Source organism: Paramisgurnus dabryanus, chromosome 8 (assembly GCF_030506205.2).
Source record: "Paramisgurnus dabryanus chromosome 8, PD_genome_1.1, whole genome shotgun sequence".
Lineage (NCBI taxonomy): Eukaryota > Metazoa > Chordata > Actinopteri > Cypriniformes > Cobitidae > Paramisgurnus > Paramisgurnus dabryanus.
The window spans coordinates 27,553,488-27,567,139 of NC_133344.1; the positions used below are offsets into that span (position 1 = coordinate 27,553,488).

The window sequence follows — 13,652 nt, forward strand, 5'->3', positions numbered from 1 at the left end:
ACTAATTTTAATACTTTAAATAGATTAAATTCTAAAATCGATTAAACTTCGAGACTGTTTGTCATAGACGTGTCTAACTAACTGCAAGTTACTCTGAATAATCCCCCTTCTATGACATTCAATGTTCTCTAGAACAGGGGTTTTCAAACTTTATGACGTCATGGACCCCACAATATGATAAACCTTTGAGGGACCCCCTACGGATTATTTTTTAACCCAATCGGTAAATATTGGACAGAACTCGTGCTGGGTTAAATGACCCCATTGACTCATAATAGCTATGTTTCCATCACCATGGGTTTATGCGCATTTTGAAGTACCGCATCAAAAACCAGTGATGGAAACACAACATTTCGAATAAAAATCCCTTAATTCGCAAAAAGGTTTTTACGCTCGCTTGTTTTTGACATGCGAAAAAGACTAAATGCGAATAATGGGATATGGAAAGACATTTGTCTAATGAATTCTGACGTGTGAACTTTAAACCCACAATATGACCGTCCAGCGGTTCCGCTGCCGTTGTCTTAGTTTATCCTATGCGGTTCGACGTCTTCGCAATGTCCTTGCTGCTATTACTAATGCCTTCATCAAAAATGCGGCATTTCTTACAAGCTGCACTGCTAATAAATTAATAACTTTCCCCATCGTGACTACATAGTTCTGTTTCTATTTCCCAAGCGTGCTTTGTTTTGTTTACTGTTGGTTACTAGGTTACCAATATTACCGCCATTCGCTCAAACAACTTGATGGAAACGCACTGTTAATTCGCATTTGTTTATTTGTTTTCTTGCGAAATATTCGCATCACGTTACCCAGCTACCATGTTTCCATCACCATGGTTTTAGGCGCATTTTACATCGAAAACGAATGATGGAAACGCCAAATTTGGATAAAAAAAATCTCTTGATTCGAAAAAGAAGTTTTGACTTATGCGATAAAGTGTAAATGCGAAAAGTGGGAGATGGAAACGCATTTGCAGAATGAATTCTGAAGTAGCGAACATTAAACACACGTTACAGACCTTCTAGCTGTTTCCGCTGGAGTTGTCTTTACCATATATGGGGCTCGACGTCGTCGCAATGTCCTTGCTGCTAAGTGCCTTCATAAAAAGTCTGCATTCCTTCGTCTATGCACCGCATTTAGTTTGGTAATTACAAGCTGCACGGCAAATACATTAATAACTTGCCCCATCGTGAACTAACTTACATGCAGTCCTGTCTGTTTACAGATTGTTTTGTTTACTGTTGGTTACTAGGTTACCCAATAACAACGTCATTCGCTCAAAACAATGTGATGGAAACGCACCTAATTCGCATTTCTTTGTTTTTCTTTATTTTTCGAATTTTAAAAAGATTCGCATCACGTTTGGATGGAAACCCAGCTCCAGTTAGAGTAGACAATGCGTTAGCACCATATAATGATGAGGCTCCCCCTCGTGGTGTTGAGTGATAACAGCACAAGAAACAATTATGGTTGTTCTTACAATCCTACAAGCCTTTATTAACGACATTGCATGCAATAGAAGGACAAATTCAACAAATAAAATTAAGATACAAGTTCAATTTTTTTCAGAATTGTTTTGAATGTTACATTTGCTGTAAGCATGCCTACAAGCCCCATTCCAAAAGTGCACGTTCCTTTCATATTAATAAGATTCAAATCTCCTAAATCAAAGAAGGGCTCTTCATGAAGCAGTTAAGCATATTAAGCTGTCAATCCTAAAGCCTTGATCCTGCGTATTACTGTAACATAACTTTGGAAAACTTATCACAGGCCTATTGTGATAAGACAACTGTTTATTGCATCTCGTAATTATACACTCCATTTTATTGCCTTGTTTGCACCATCAATGTTGATCTCTTTTTTTGTACAAAATCCTATGTTTGTTTTTAAATGCACTGCAGCTATGTAATATTTAATAAACTATATAAAATATGAAGTACATCAGTATATATTTAAAGGTAAATACATAACAGTCTCTATAAACATTATTAAATATTGCATTTTATTTTTAACTGCAGCATAGGGTTCTCAATTGCTCTTTTTGTATTTTTTCTTAAATAATGCTGTGTCTGCTATGCTGTAAAAGCGTTCATGTTAAAAGTAATGGTAATAGTACAGATCACACGTTCACACCTCCACCAGCGCTGTTTTTGTTCTACATGTAAGAGCTTTTCAACTTCTTGCAGTTAGCGCATCATCTTGAGTTTGCGGTAAAATGACACTGCCATGAGGGCCGCAACCGTGCCCACAATAACCATGACAGCCAGAGCGATCGCCAGTCCCACAGACCCCCCGCCAGCGCTGTTCTTCTGAACACTGGCCATGGCTTTATAGAGACAAGACAACATGTTATTATCAAATGACAGTATTTTACCCAAATGACTTTATGTTTTATGAATGGATTATTGTGATGAAGCACACTTACCTCCTTCATTAGTGGTAAGAGCTGAAGGAAAGAACGAAATTGGAGTTATTATCCAGCTTTATGTATAAATGTTTCATTTTTGATAGTGTAATGTTAAAGAGACAATAGAGACGTAAACCTACGGGTTTCAGCTTTAGTCTTAATAGGTCCTGAGGTGAGGAGGGTGCTTTCTGAGAGGCCATCTCTCATTGTCGTGGTTTGAGTGTCTCTTTTCCTTCTGCATTGCTGATGAATGAAGAATGACGGGGAGGTTAAACAAAGCCACACGAGACAACTGTACAACCCTGTCAAACTCTTTGGGTCTTATAGGCCAAGGTTTAAAGACCCTGTATTACCATGAACTGGGTGCAGGTGGCAAGTTCACAAAGCCTGGTAATGCAGTGAAGGTAATAGGTGGCGACGGTCTGATTCTGCTGTTCAATAAACCGGAAAGCTGGGAAACTGAAGCGAGCTCTCTGACTGTTACCGTTCTCCAGCATGATGGTCATCTGATCCTTTGAGCACCTAGAGCAAACCAAGTTCACAACTTGATACAAACAGGCCTCCATGTTTGCTAATGTACGTGCATTTTTATGGACTTACGGGACAAAGAGATTAAAAAAGGTAGAATTGGCGGGCAAGGGCGAGATGGAGGCATAGCATCGATCAAGCAGAACATGATACCTGTGGAGGAAGTGCAGACAGCCTTAGTCACCTTATAACACACAGTTATGGAAACATATCTAAGAAGAAAAATCAGTGTATGTTGCTTACTGTGAGGTCAAGTTTGCTGCAATGACCTGCACATAGATTTTGGTTCTGAGCTCAAGGCCCATTGGTGTCATAACAAGTGGAGTTGTGTAGTTCACATCCTAGAGAGATATGAATAAATTAAATATATATCACATAGTGTTAAAAGCAATAGATTGTTGTAAATCTATAATAGTAGGCCTGTTTTAGAAGTACTTTGAAGAGCTGCATGCTTAAAGTACTGATGAAGCTTCCGTTGTTGTCCTTTACTGCAATTGAGGACGATGACCTGTAGACGGGGGTAAAGAGTAGATGTTAGAAGCGCCAAGCGCACATCTTAACTTGTTAATGTTAAAAAAATACATTTTTATTATATTTTCAGTCAAGATCTGTCATCTGTTTATTTAGATATATAATAGATCTTTCTGAGGCTTTCGTGAAAACGAACAACGTCACACATTTCAATTTTATGATTAAGGCAGTTTCTCAATCCGAAGGATGCAGCCTCCGGAGGCTGCATAAGTCATCAAGACGGTCTTATTTCAGAATATTAACAATTATAACGTTCACTTTTATGCTTAGTTAATCGTTAATTGTTGTAATATACTTATGAATTGAAAATGTTATGCTCAGTTAACTTAAATAAACCAGACTTGATGACGTATGCGACCTCCGGAGGCTGCAGCCTTCGGATTAAGAAACGGTCGAGTCGATTGAAGCAGTTGCTCCATGGAGCCGAGAGATGGCGCCAGGGGACCACATTGTTTCATTTCATGAGCTATACAATAAATTTCGAAAAAGTACGCAAAATCAGAAGATAACACTAAAATACAACAGAGTAAAGTATAAAATAAATAAAATATTTATTTATATAGCACAATGGGATGCACCCTACTCAAAAAGGGGGGCTCACACCAAAAGAAGTTTGTTTGAGAACCACTGGATCAAAGATTTTAAAATGAACTTACACATCCACTTCTGTATTGTTGATGAGGTACTCAAGTGGATATGCACACGAGTAAAAGTATTTCAGTTCAGCGTTGTAAGTCACTGTTCCCACTGTGGGGTCGTAGGATCGGACCACCCCACTGATGTTAACTGTCTGGATGTTGGAGAAGTCTGAGAATACCCCGGTGCCTGGAGCGCTGGTGGTCTACAATATAAAAACCATAACATACATATGAACAGAGAGAAAAGAAAATGAGGAAAAATGTAAACACAAAAGTCATCTTAAAAATTCAGATTTAATTTTTTCTTTAGATTTTAAGACAAAGAGTATCTAAACAGGGTAACAGTAGCATCACAGCCCCTGGTTTGGAAGACCAACTAGTTAAAATGTTTTGGTTGCCACCCAGACAGCAGACGACTCTGGGCAAGATCTGCACTGGATGTGTGCCAAAGTCACCAGCTCCGGTGCAGAATCGGCCCGGAGTCGTCTTGTGTCTGGGCAAAATATTGGTTAGCTAGAAATGTTTTTTTTATGTTCTGGAAACCCAATAAGCACATTATATATCATAAACATTATCTTTAGATTGCCAGAATTTTAACCTCTGCAAACTTTTTTTATCCTTTCTGCAACCTATTATCATTAGTATAAAGTATAATGTAGTATAGAGATGCAATACTCACTAAAAAGTTGCTGCCGCATGCATCCGCTTGCCTGAGAGGGAAACTGAAGCGCACAACTGGAGGATTCGCAGTCATATCCAATGTTCCTCGACACAGAGGGTCAGCGATCTGGTTCAAAATCAACAAGCTCTCATTATATCCAGTATACATGACAGGGCAAGCTTGGATCGCCAAATTAATTGTTTGGGTCCCGCAAGACACTGCGATGTCGGTGTACTCTGTCAAAGCAAAAAAAAAAAAAAAAACATATACGTTAGACTATGAATGCATCTCATACTTTTAAGTCACAGTCATTCATTCATGTTAAACTACAAACATCATTTTATAAATCACACTCATTCATTACCAGGGTGCCTGAAGTTAGTTCCACAGTCGCTTTGGGTAAGAGTAAGAGCCAGGTGGCCTGGAACAAGTGTGCCCAAAATTAAGAGACTGAGCAGAGCCATGTCAATTATCTGTCCTTCATCAAAGTCAAACTAAACACAAAATGACAATTAAACAGACTGGGATCCAATCAGAACACCAGTAAGTACGAAATTCCTTAAGGTAAGATCCTGGACGTTTCTTATGGATTTATATCTGACTGACTTCAACCTGTTCTTTATATAGTCTGTATGTGTCAGAAAAGTTGGTTAGAGCACTTCTGCAGGATTGGACCAAAACAAGGTCATTTGCCATTTGGTATGGTTGCTTGAGTCCTTGAAGAACAATTCACTTTTGTGGATATAGTACCATGGCCCTTACCTTGAGGCAAATGAGGAAACCTTACACATCACCTTTAAAGATGTTTTGCCCACCCCCTTTGTTATTTCGGCCATTGAACATTCTGTTACATTTTAACATAATTTAAACAGTGATATTGAGAATGCACGCAATGTGTTGGAGTTCCCTTTCTTCAGCTTGGACCTATGTGTGTGTGTGTGTGTGTTCATAAATATGGACTCATGCCAAGGATTGATACATCAAATTTATAATAAACTTTGCTTAAAATTGCAACATGTCGGTTTGATAGGATAATTGAAAAAAGAAATTCTCCAACAATTTGTCAAGGTAGTACAACCGTAATCATTTCATTAAGAAGTTAACAAACAGTGAACATGATATCACATCTTACACTGACTGAACCCCTGGTGGTCTTTATGGCTGAATGAAAAGTTTGTAGCTTTCTCTTAAATACTGAAAAAAAGCTACTTTAAAGTAATGGGTAAGCTGGTACACTTTCTGTGTCAGGTGGTACAACCATTGCTAAACTGGAAATTATATTTTAACAAGCACATTTTATTTGAATTTAAAAAGTATATTCATGAACTTGATATTATAGGCAAAAGCTTAGACCATCATCCAAGTAGAAGTCTGTTAAATAAATTAATTGCAGATGTCAGGTGGTGCAACCAGAAAGTCAATGGATGCAATATGAATGCCCATAAGAAATAAAAAAGATTAAGCTAAATATTTTTAATAAGTGAATCATTTTAGTATCCTATTAATAAATGCAAGCTTAGGTTATCTATAATAATTATAATACTTTTTTGTATTATTATTGCTCTTAAATTTATAGTCTTCAAATGTTTGTTTTAAACTATTTTCAGGATTATAATTTTAAATGCCACTATCAAATAAACAAACAATCAGCATGACACAGGGAGTGCATTTTCTAGACAATGATTGGTTGTGCTAACTGACATTTATTGAATGGGGGATATTAAAATAATTGTGACAAAAATCATTAAAAATTACTGGAATGTTGTTTAATAAACAAAACGTTTTTTTTATTGTTCCTGGCTCAAAAATATGCATTTGCTATATACATTTTTAAACGATATTTTAAAAACACGTTTTTATGAGCTTGTTTTATCATTGACCCATTTGTAAACTGTAAGTGCAGAGTTATTTTTTATATTGAAAGCACACAAAAATCATTCAATAATTCCAAATGTTGTAACTAATTGGACTCAACTTTAAAAGCAAAAGTAAAATCATTTGTAATTTTTTTTAAGTGTGGTAAATATTCACCGGAAATCTAATGTAATAGTATGTAGTAATATGAACCTGTCAGCTGAGCTACCTGGGAAGTACAACATCTTTCTAATTAGGGTCAAATCAGAGTATTGGGTGTTGCCCTTTTTCTATTGTAAAAGATACAAAACCATGGAAATGGTTACAGACCTATAAATTAAACAATGCATGACGTATTGCTATATGCTAGCTGAGATCTTTACTATTATTATACAGTAAAAAAAGGCTACGTAGATTCACTTCAAATTGTCCAATACATTGTGTAGGCTATATCATCTTAATAATAAGAGGAGTGAGCTGTACTCTTTTTACCTTTTGACACATCATTTCTGCCATATTGAACTATCTAGATCTATGGCCATTTCTAAAATCAAATTTTTTACACTTGAGTAAAAAATGTAAAAAGTATTAACTATAAACATGCTTTATTGTAAAAAATACACTATTATGTTTTCCTAAAATTATTATCACACAAAACAAAAGGAATATTCCAGTGTTAATACACTATTTATGGCTATATATTAACAGAGTAAAGCCATTGTGACTCGTTCGTTAGTTTGTAAATTCCATTAAAAAATAAATCTTAACTTCCATTTAACCTTGAATATTCCTATAAGACCTGTTTCCCTTCATCATCCATGTTTTGTTGATTGTAAGCATTGCACTGCGTTGCAACACTTTGAAAATTAACAAAGACTTATGGAAAAAATGTTTCTGACTTTATTCTTGTGGACGTTGCATATCATATCAACACTTCAAAACAAAAATGAGGTATTTTAAAAGGGAATTTTTTGATTCACACAGTCAAAGAGAAAGCAGCCCAATGCCATTTTGATATGACCCCTAATATTCACATTAAGCCACAAACACTCAGATATGATGATGCAATTGACACAATGATCATGCACAAACATCATGTTTGTTGGTGCAGGGAAAAACAAGTCAAAAAATAAGCAAATAAAATCCTGTCAAAATTGTATTTTTATTCAAATGATAAAAACAAAATGAAATCAAAATAAACCAACTTAGGATCATCTGAATCCGGAGTTGACGACTCCTGTCAGACTAGAAGGGCTGGGTTTCCTGAGCAGCCTGAGGGAGAGGACAAAGAGACCCAAACTCATCACCCCTAAAACAACCACACCCGACATCAAGCCGCTGGTTACAGTGTTCCACTGATGGGCTGAACTGTCCACTGTAGGGAAAAGAAAGGGTTAGAGATGTGTCAGTATGACCAAATCAAATATGAACAAACCCAACTAATGGTAGCCTTAAAAATGTCCATATCTAATATGCTACCCAGCACAGGTTTATTTAAACACAGCGATTTTTAGTGTCAACTGATATCTTACAGAGTTGTGAATTGTTGCTTGGTGTTTCATCTGCAATAAAAGCAAAAGATGAACACACAACTCTATAAGCATAATTTAAGATTATAAAGCTGAGGAAAAAGGCTCTCACCGCTTCTGGTGATTATAGGCCCTGCGGTTATTACTGCGTCCCCGGAGGCCGAACCTGACACTACGTGATTCTCTATAGTATCTCTCCTTCTGCGCTTTCCACAGATCTGAAACAGAGTAATATTACAATAAGATACTCCTTAACTTTGCATAAAACATATGTGACCCTGGACCATGAAACCAGTTGTAAGTCACACAGGTATATTTGTAGCAATAGCCAACAATACATTGGGTCAACATGATTGATATATGATATAATTAGGATATTACGTAAAGATCATGTTCCATGAAGATATTTTGTAAATTTTCTACTATAAATACATCAAAAATATATTTATCATTAGTAATACTTCTTTATAACAACTTTAAAGGTGATTTTCTCAATCGTTTGATTTTTGCACCTTTTGCTTTTTTTTAGCTTTTAGATGATGCATAAATCCAAAATGTACCCTTATGACTGGGTTTTGCTCCTGAGTCCCATATTATTAATCATAAAACTCTTTAGTATTTAGGTGGAACACAGAAACAAGAATCGTAGACCAGCATTACAGGCATTAGCATCGCACAGTCATCTGCTCGACACAGCTTTGTAATACAGTGCAGGAACACAGTGGACATCTTTTGGTTTTTGTGTTTCACAAAACGAAAGGCTTCGAATGCAAAGCGGCCCATTTGACTTCTTCCGTTCTCAAAAACTGTTGTCTGTGGATCTTTGAAACACCTGGTAGAAACACATACAATGTTTATATAAACACACAGAAACTTAAACACACAAATGATTTCCTCTAAAAGGCCTTTGGCTTTGTGCGTTGTATTGTAGACTGTTGAGCAGGATATAAGGAGTCGCCGGGTTAATGTGCACACAATTTCAGAAAATACAAAATTACCCGAAGAAAAGGTCATAGCGTATTTCATCATTAGGGTTCCCTGAGGGAGTGGCGTAACAGTGATCCATCAGAACGTTCCACCTGTGGGGAAAAGTCATTTCTGTTGATAATGGAAATGTAATCTCGAATCTCTACTGCAACCAAATATGAACAGATAATAGGGACCTTAATAAAGCTTTTTGTGACTTAGGAGCTAAGTACTGATTATCTACTTAAAAGGATAGTTCACCCAAAAATTAAACTCACTCTCATGCCATTTGAACCTCCAATGTTTTTCTTTGTTCTTCACAACCCAAATACAAATAGAAGGAGTTCATGTCACGACTTAAAATACATGACACAAGTCAAGTGAAGTTATTTATTTAACACTTTTAGACCTTAAAGAGTTAAACTTCTTTATATAACTTGCATTTAGGTTCTAAAGAACAAGGAAAGACATTGGGGGATTAAACGACACAAGGGTGAGTAAATAAATTTGAGTAAACTATTCTTTTAAGTCAAAATTTTCTCCGTTTATAACCTGCTAGCAGGTTAAAGCCTTTCCACATGTTTTGCATTTGGTTGACACGTTTAAAGAACTGTGCATTCAAGTTATACATTTGATTTTTTTGTGTTCCCCAAGAATCAAATCTCTAACCTTATTGTTGGTATGCTCTACCAGTCGAGCTTGGGCGTTTTGTAAAGGATAATATAAAACTGTTAAATAGTGATGTATGATGAATGATACGGCGGTAAACCTTCTGTCCAGATTAGTAGCTTTAACAGCAGCAAATACTCGGGTCTTTAAGGACAAGCCAGTCACTGGTATGGAGATCAGATGACTGAAGGTTGAGTCCTGCAAAAAAATTATATTAAAAAATGTGTTAAATGCAGTATTCAAATGTATAATTAAGATTTAATGTACACATTACTATACACATAGTTTACTCACATTGTAAAGAATTAAACTAAGTGTGCTCAGGAAAGTACCATTGTTGTCCTTCACTGATATTGCAGCAGATGAGCTGGTAAAGGAGGTTGATAACAGAACAATACATCAGTTTATTAACAGCAGAAAGTATAAACAAAACAAAAATAATAATAAATGTTTCCTTGTTTATTATTTTATGTAGACGACTACCAGCAAAAATATATTATTGGGGTTCTTGAAAAAAAACCTTCATTCTTTGGTTTAGTTCACCCCAAAAATTAAAATTCTCTCATTTTTTACCCTCATGTCCATATAACTTTTATTATGTTACAAACAAATGGTAGATTAAATAGTGTAAATAAAATGGTGGCTTAAAATTTTAAGTAATTCCACAAAGTCATTTGTACTGCGAACTTCTGTTTTATTTAATTTTATTTTGGTGCATAAATTTTTTGTCTTTCTCTGAAAAAAAGTAAAATAAAATACCAAAATATTTTTTTAATTGTATGAGTGTGAATTGTATGTATTTATATAACACACATTAGTCCCAATCACCCATAAATAACTGTATCATATATTGCTTATAATTACGGTTTATTTTTTAGATATTGATTGTTTACCTTGTTTTAGATTGATTGTGTTTTTTTAACGTAGTTAAAAAAAATATTTGTTTATGGTATAAAGAATTTTATTGTACTCTTACATTTGTTTTAAATTTTGATTAGTGTACATTGTCCCCTTTTTCAAATAAAATAAATAAAATTTTTAAGTAAAATGTATTCATAATGCATGAAGTTAAAACAACTTGGGTTTGCAAGTCAATTCAACCTACTATTTTAAGTTTTGACTGGTGATAATTTGATATAACTTACATAAACATGATGAAATGAAACTTAATTTGTTAAGATAAAGTAACATAAAAAATATGTTTATTTGACATTTTATTTTTTTTACAGTGTACAAATAAATTGGCTTTACAAATGTTTTTAACATACCTTTTACATTTTTAGATCAAATTACAGCAACTCATCACTGGATAAAATTTAAACTAATACGTCGTAAAGACTTTAAATTTTTTTTTAAACTTGACTTGCCTTGAACTTGAACTTGTACTTAAAAATTTAAGGCAGCAAGTATTTTTACAGTGTAAAAGACAGCCATCCTTTATCACCATACAGTTTCAATGTAAAGAAAAATACACGGCTATTAAAGACTGTAACTCTCTGTCTAACTGAGTAATCTTCTTTTGTGCTACAACAAGAAACATCATACAGTATAGGTGGTTAAAACAACATGGTAATATATGGTAAATGATAGCATAAAGTTATAGCATTGTTCATGCATAAACTATTCCTATATAGTCCAATATTTACAGTAGTCTAAAAATGGTACTACATTTAGTAAATTAAAAGAGTGTTACGTATCACAGATGCCAGGCCAGACTTACGATGCCAGCTGGCTGTTGTTGAGCAGATACTCCAGAGGATAACTACAACTGAATTTATACAGCAGACCTGGCAAGTAACTGATGACAGTTGGAGGGTCTGGGGTGTCAATGTAGCCCGAAATATTCCCTATCTGCACCATTGAGATGTTTCCATAAGCATTGTAGCCCTGAGCTGTAGAAACCTGCCCACACATATGAAGAACCATATGAAGAAACTCACATTGTTTTTAAAATGCAAATCAGCACATTTTTACCTAATTTTACCTAAATTTAAAAATTACATAACCACCTCCAGCACTTGACTTATGCTATGTAAAACAATACATTCTTATGCTAAGAACTACGATGGATTATCTACTCCTAAAATTATAAAACAATGGTTTGTCTCATATCTCCTAACAGTATTGTGGCTCTTGTAGATATAAATTGATACTGTGGCAGTACAATGGTGATTCATATCTTTTTACTAACGTAGTACACATCCAAAAACATGATGTAAGTGCTTTCATGCCTGAAAAAGTATTTATAAGAGAAGTGCATCTCTCACCTCCAGTGTGTTCCCGCAGGACTCCAATGTGCTCAGGGTGATGCTAAAGAGCATCGCTGTGGGGAAGGTGTTGTTGTTGATGAAACCCCTGCAATGGATGTCTCCATGGTTACCATTTAGTGCCAGGTCAGCATCAGTGTATCCGGAGTACAGCACGGGGCAGAGGTTAATCTTTAGCGTGATGGTTTGAACGCCACAGTATACACTGATATCTCTGTCACCTTGAATGAAATACAGACAGAAAGAAGAGCAAATTGACGCCCCAAAATATTTGCTGTGTTGTAGACAGCATTTTTTTTTCTAAATATGTGTTTATCTATGAAATATGCATGCCAGTACTCTGTCACATCACGTTTCTTACTGGGATATCTGCTGTGGTGACTCGGATCACAGTTGAATCCATTGAATTGTGTGAAAGCTGAAGGAATTCCACTGATGAGCAGAAGAGGAACACATAGCCACTCCATTTCAACACCTGGAAATGAAAGTGAAGAGTCATTTTATAATATCATAAATATAACAATAAAAGAAATACAGTGGTGAAGCACCGTCTCTTACCTCGGTCTCCTGATGCAAGCGAGTGAGGTGCGCTCCATGCGTTTCCACCCGTGGCCGGTGAGTGAATTGGCAACTTGGCATCTCCATGGGGCCGCCTGCACCACGGGCCCCTACTGCAGCCAAAACAATAAGCCATTATCAGAAGTCTTTAACAAAAAGAGCTGTCCTGGACAACATGGGAAAATCCATCAAAATCTCAAAGAGCTGAACAAATCTTTTTGATGGAGCCAGAAACATGAGCAGCTTCAACAATTTCCCACTCGTCTTCTCGTGGCTTCATCTGCATCTGTCATCGCTCAATAATGTCTGAGCTCTGTGTGGGACTGAAGGCTGGAATTATGTTTTCAACGAAGGCTGAAGTGACTAAAGGCTCTGTTTTCTCTATCAGTCCATCAGGGATGATAGTGAGTGTGTCTCTGCTATTGTAAACGTGGCCTCTCGTCTCCCCGTTTAGCTCGATCATAAATGCTCGCTGATTCACTACACAGGTCCGTCGTCGGGGGGGACACCCGGGAACGCTGCCCTGGCCCCTTTAACAAGGGGAGAGCACTAACTGCATCTTTACACTGCTGGGTGTATGGGGACTGGGGCCCTGCCACTATATGTACACCATTAAAAATAAAGAAGCTATGGGTTTTTTGCAGTGTTACCGTAGAAAAAAAATGTTTTGTTCCTCAAAGAACCATTCAATTAAAAGAATCAATTCTTTCTCACCTTTACCAATCTTTTTACACAACAAAGAACCTTTTGTAAAACAGATGTTAAAGCTTCTTTATGGAACCATATACAGCCAAAAATGGTTCTTCAATGGCCTCAAGTAGCACCTTTATTTTTAGATAAAGCTAATTTATATGAAATAGTTATAAGTATTCTTAAGTACATTTTAAGTTACACGATAAAGTCTATTTTAAATATAATGGTTTAAAGTGTGTTGCACAATACTCAATGTGATGCACAAACGTTGAGATTATATTTGACATTTCTTTTACTGCTTTGACCAATGGATTTCCGTTACCTCAGGAACATAAATAGGTTGGTAAA

At 35.9% G+C, this 13,652-nt stretch overlaps 2 protein-coding genes across 2 annotated transcripts; both read right to left on the reverse strand.

The window, feature by feature from the left end:
* Positions 1 to 1,484: 1,484 nt before the first annotated feature.
* LOC135770464 (zona pellucida-like domain-containing protein 1) lies at positions 1,485 to 5,345 on the reverse strand. Its single transcript, XM_065280148.1, has 10 exons — positions 5,133 to 5,345; positions 4,787 to 5,004; positions 4,126 to 4,310; positions 3,374 to 3,446; positions 3,182 to 3,279; positions 3,011 to 3,091; positions 2,764 to 2,932; positions 2,551 to 2,653; positions 2,429 to 2,449; positions 1,485 to 2,329 (listed from the first exon to the last, which is right to left on the reverse strand). Exons 1-10 carry the CDS (start codon positions 5,230 to 5,232, stop codon positions 2,190 to 2,192), a joined length of 1,188 nt encoding a protein of 395 aa, XP_065136220.1. The 5' UTR covers positions 5,233 to 5,345; the 3' UTR covers positions 1,485 to 2,189.
* A 1,751-nt stretch (positions 5,346 to 7,096) lies between these two features.
* zpld1b (zona pellucida-like domain containing 1b) lies at positions 7,097 to 13,333 on the reverse strand. Its single transcript, XM_065280149.2, has 11 exons — positions 12,612 to 13,333; positions 12,415 to 12,528; positions 12,054 to 12,274; positions 11,507 to 11,688; positions 10,081 to 10,153; positions 9,887 to 9,984; positions 9,150 to 9,230; positions 8,812 to 8,983; positions 8,264 to 8,369; positions 8,155 to 8,184; positions 7,097 to 7,997 (listed from the first exon to the last, which is right to left on the reverse strand). The coding sequence occupies exons 1-11, from the start codon at positions 12,745 to 12,747 to the stop codon at positions 7,834 to 7,836; spliced, it is 1,377 nt and encodes a 458-aa protein (XP_065136221.1). The 5' UTR covers positions 12,748 to 13,333; the 3' UTR covers positions 7,097 to 7,833.
* Between the last annotated feature and the right edge of the window lie 319 nt (positions 13,334 to 13,652).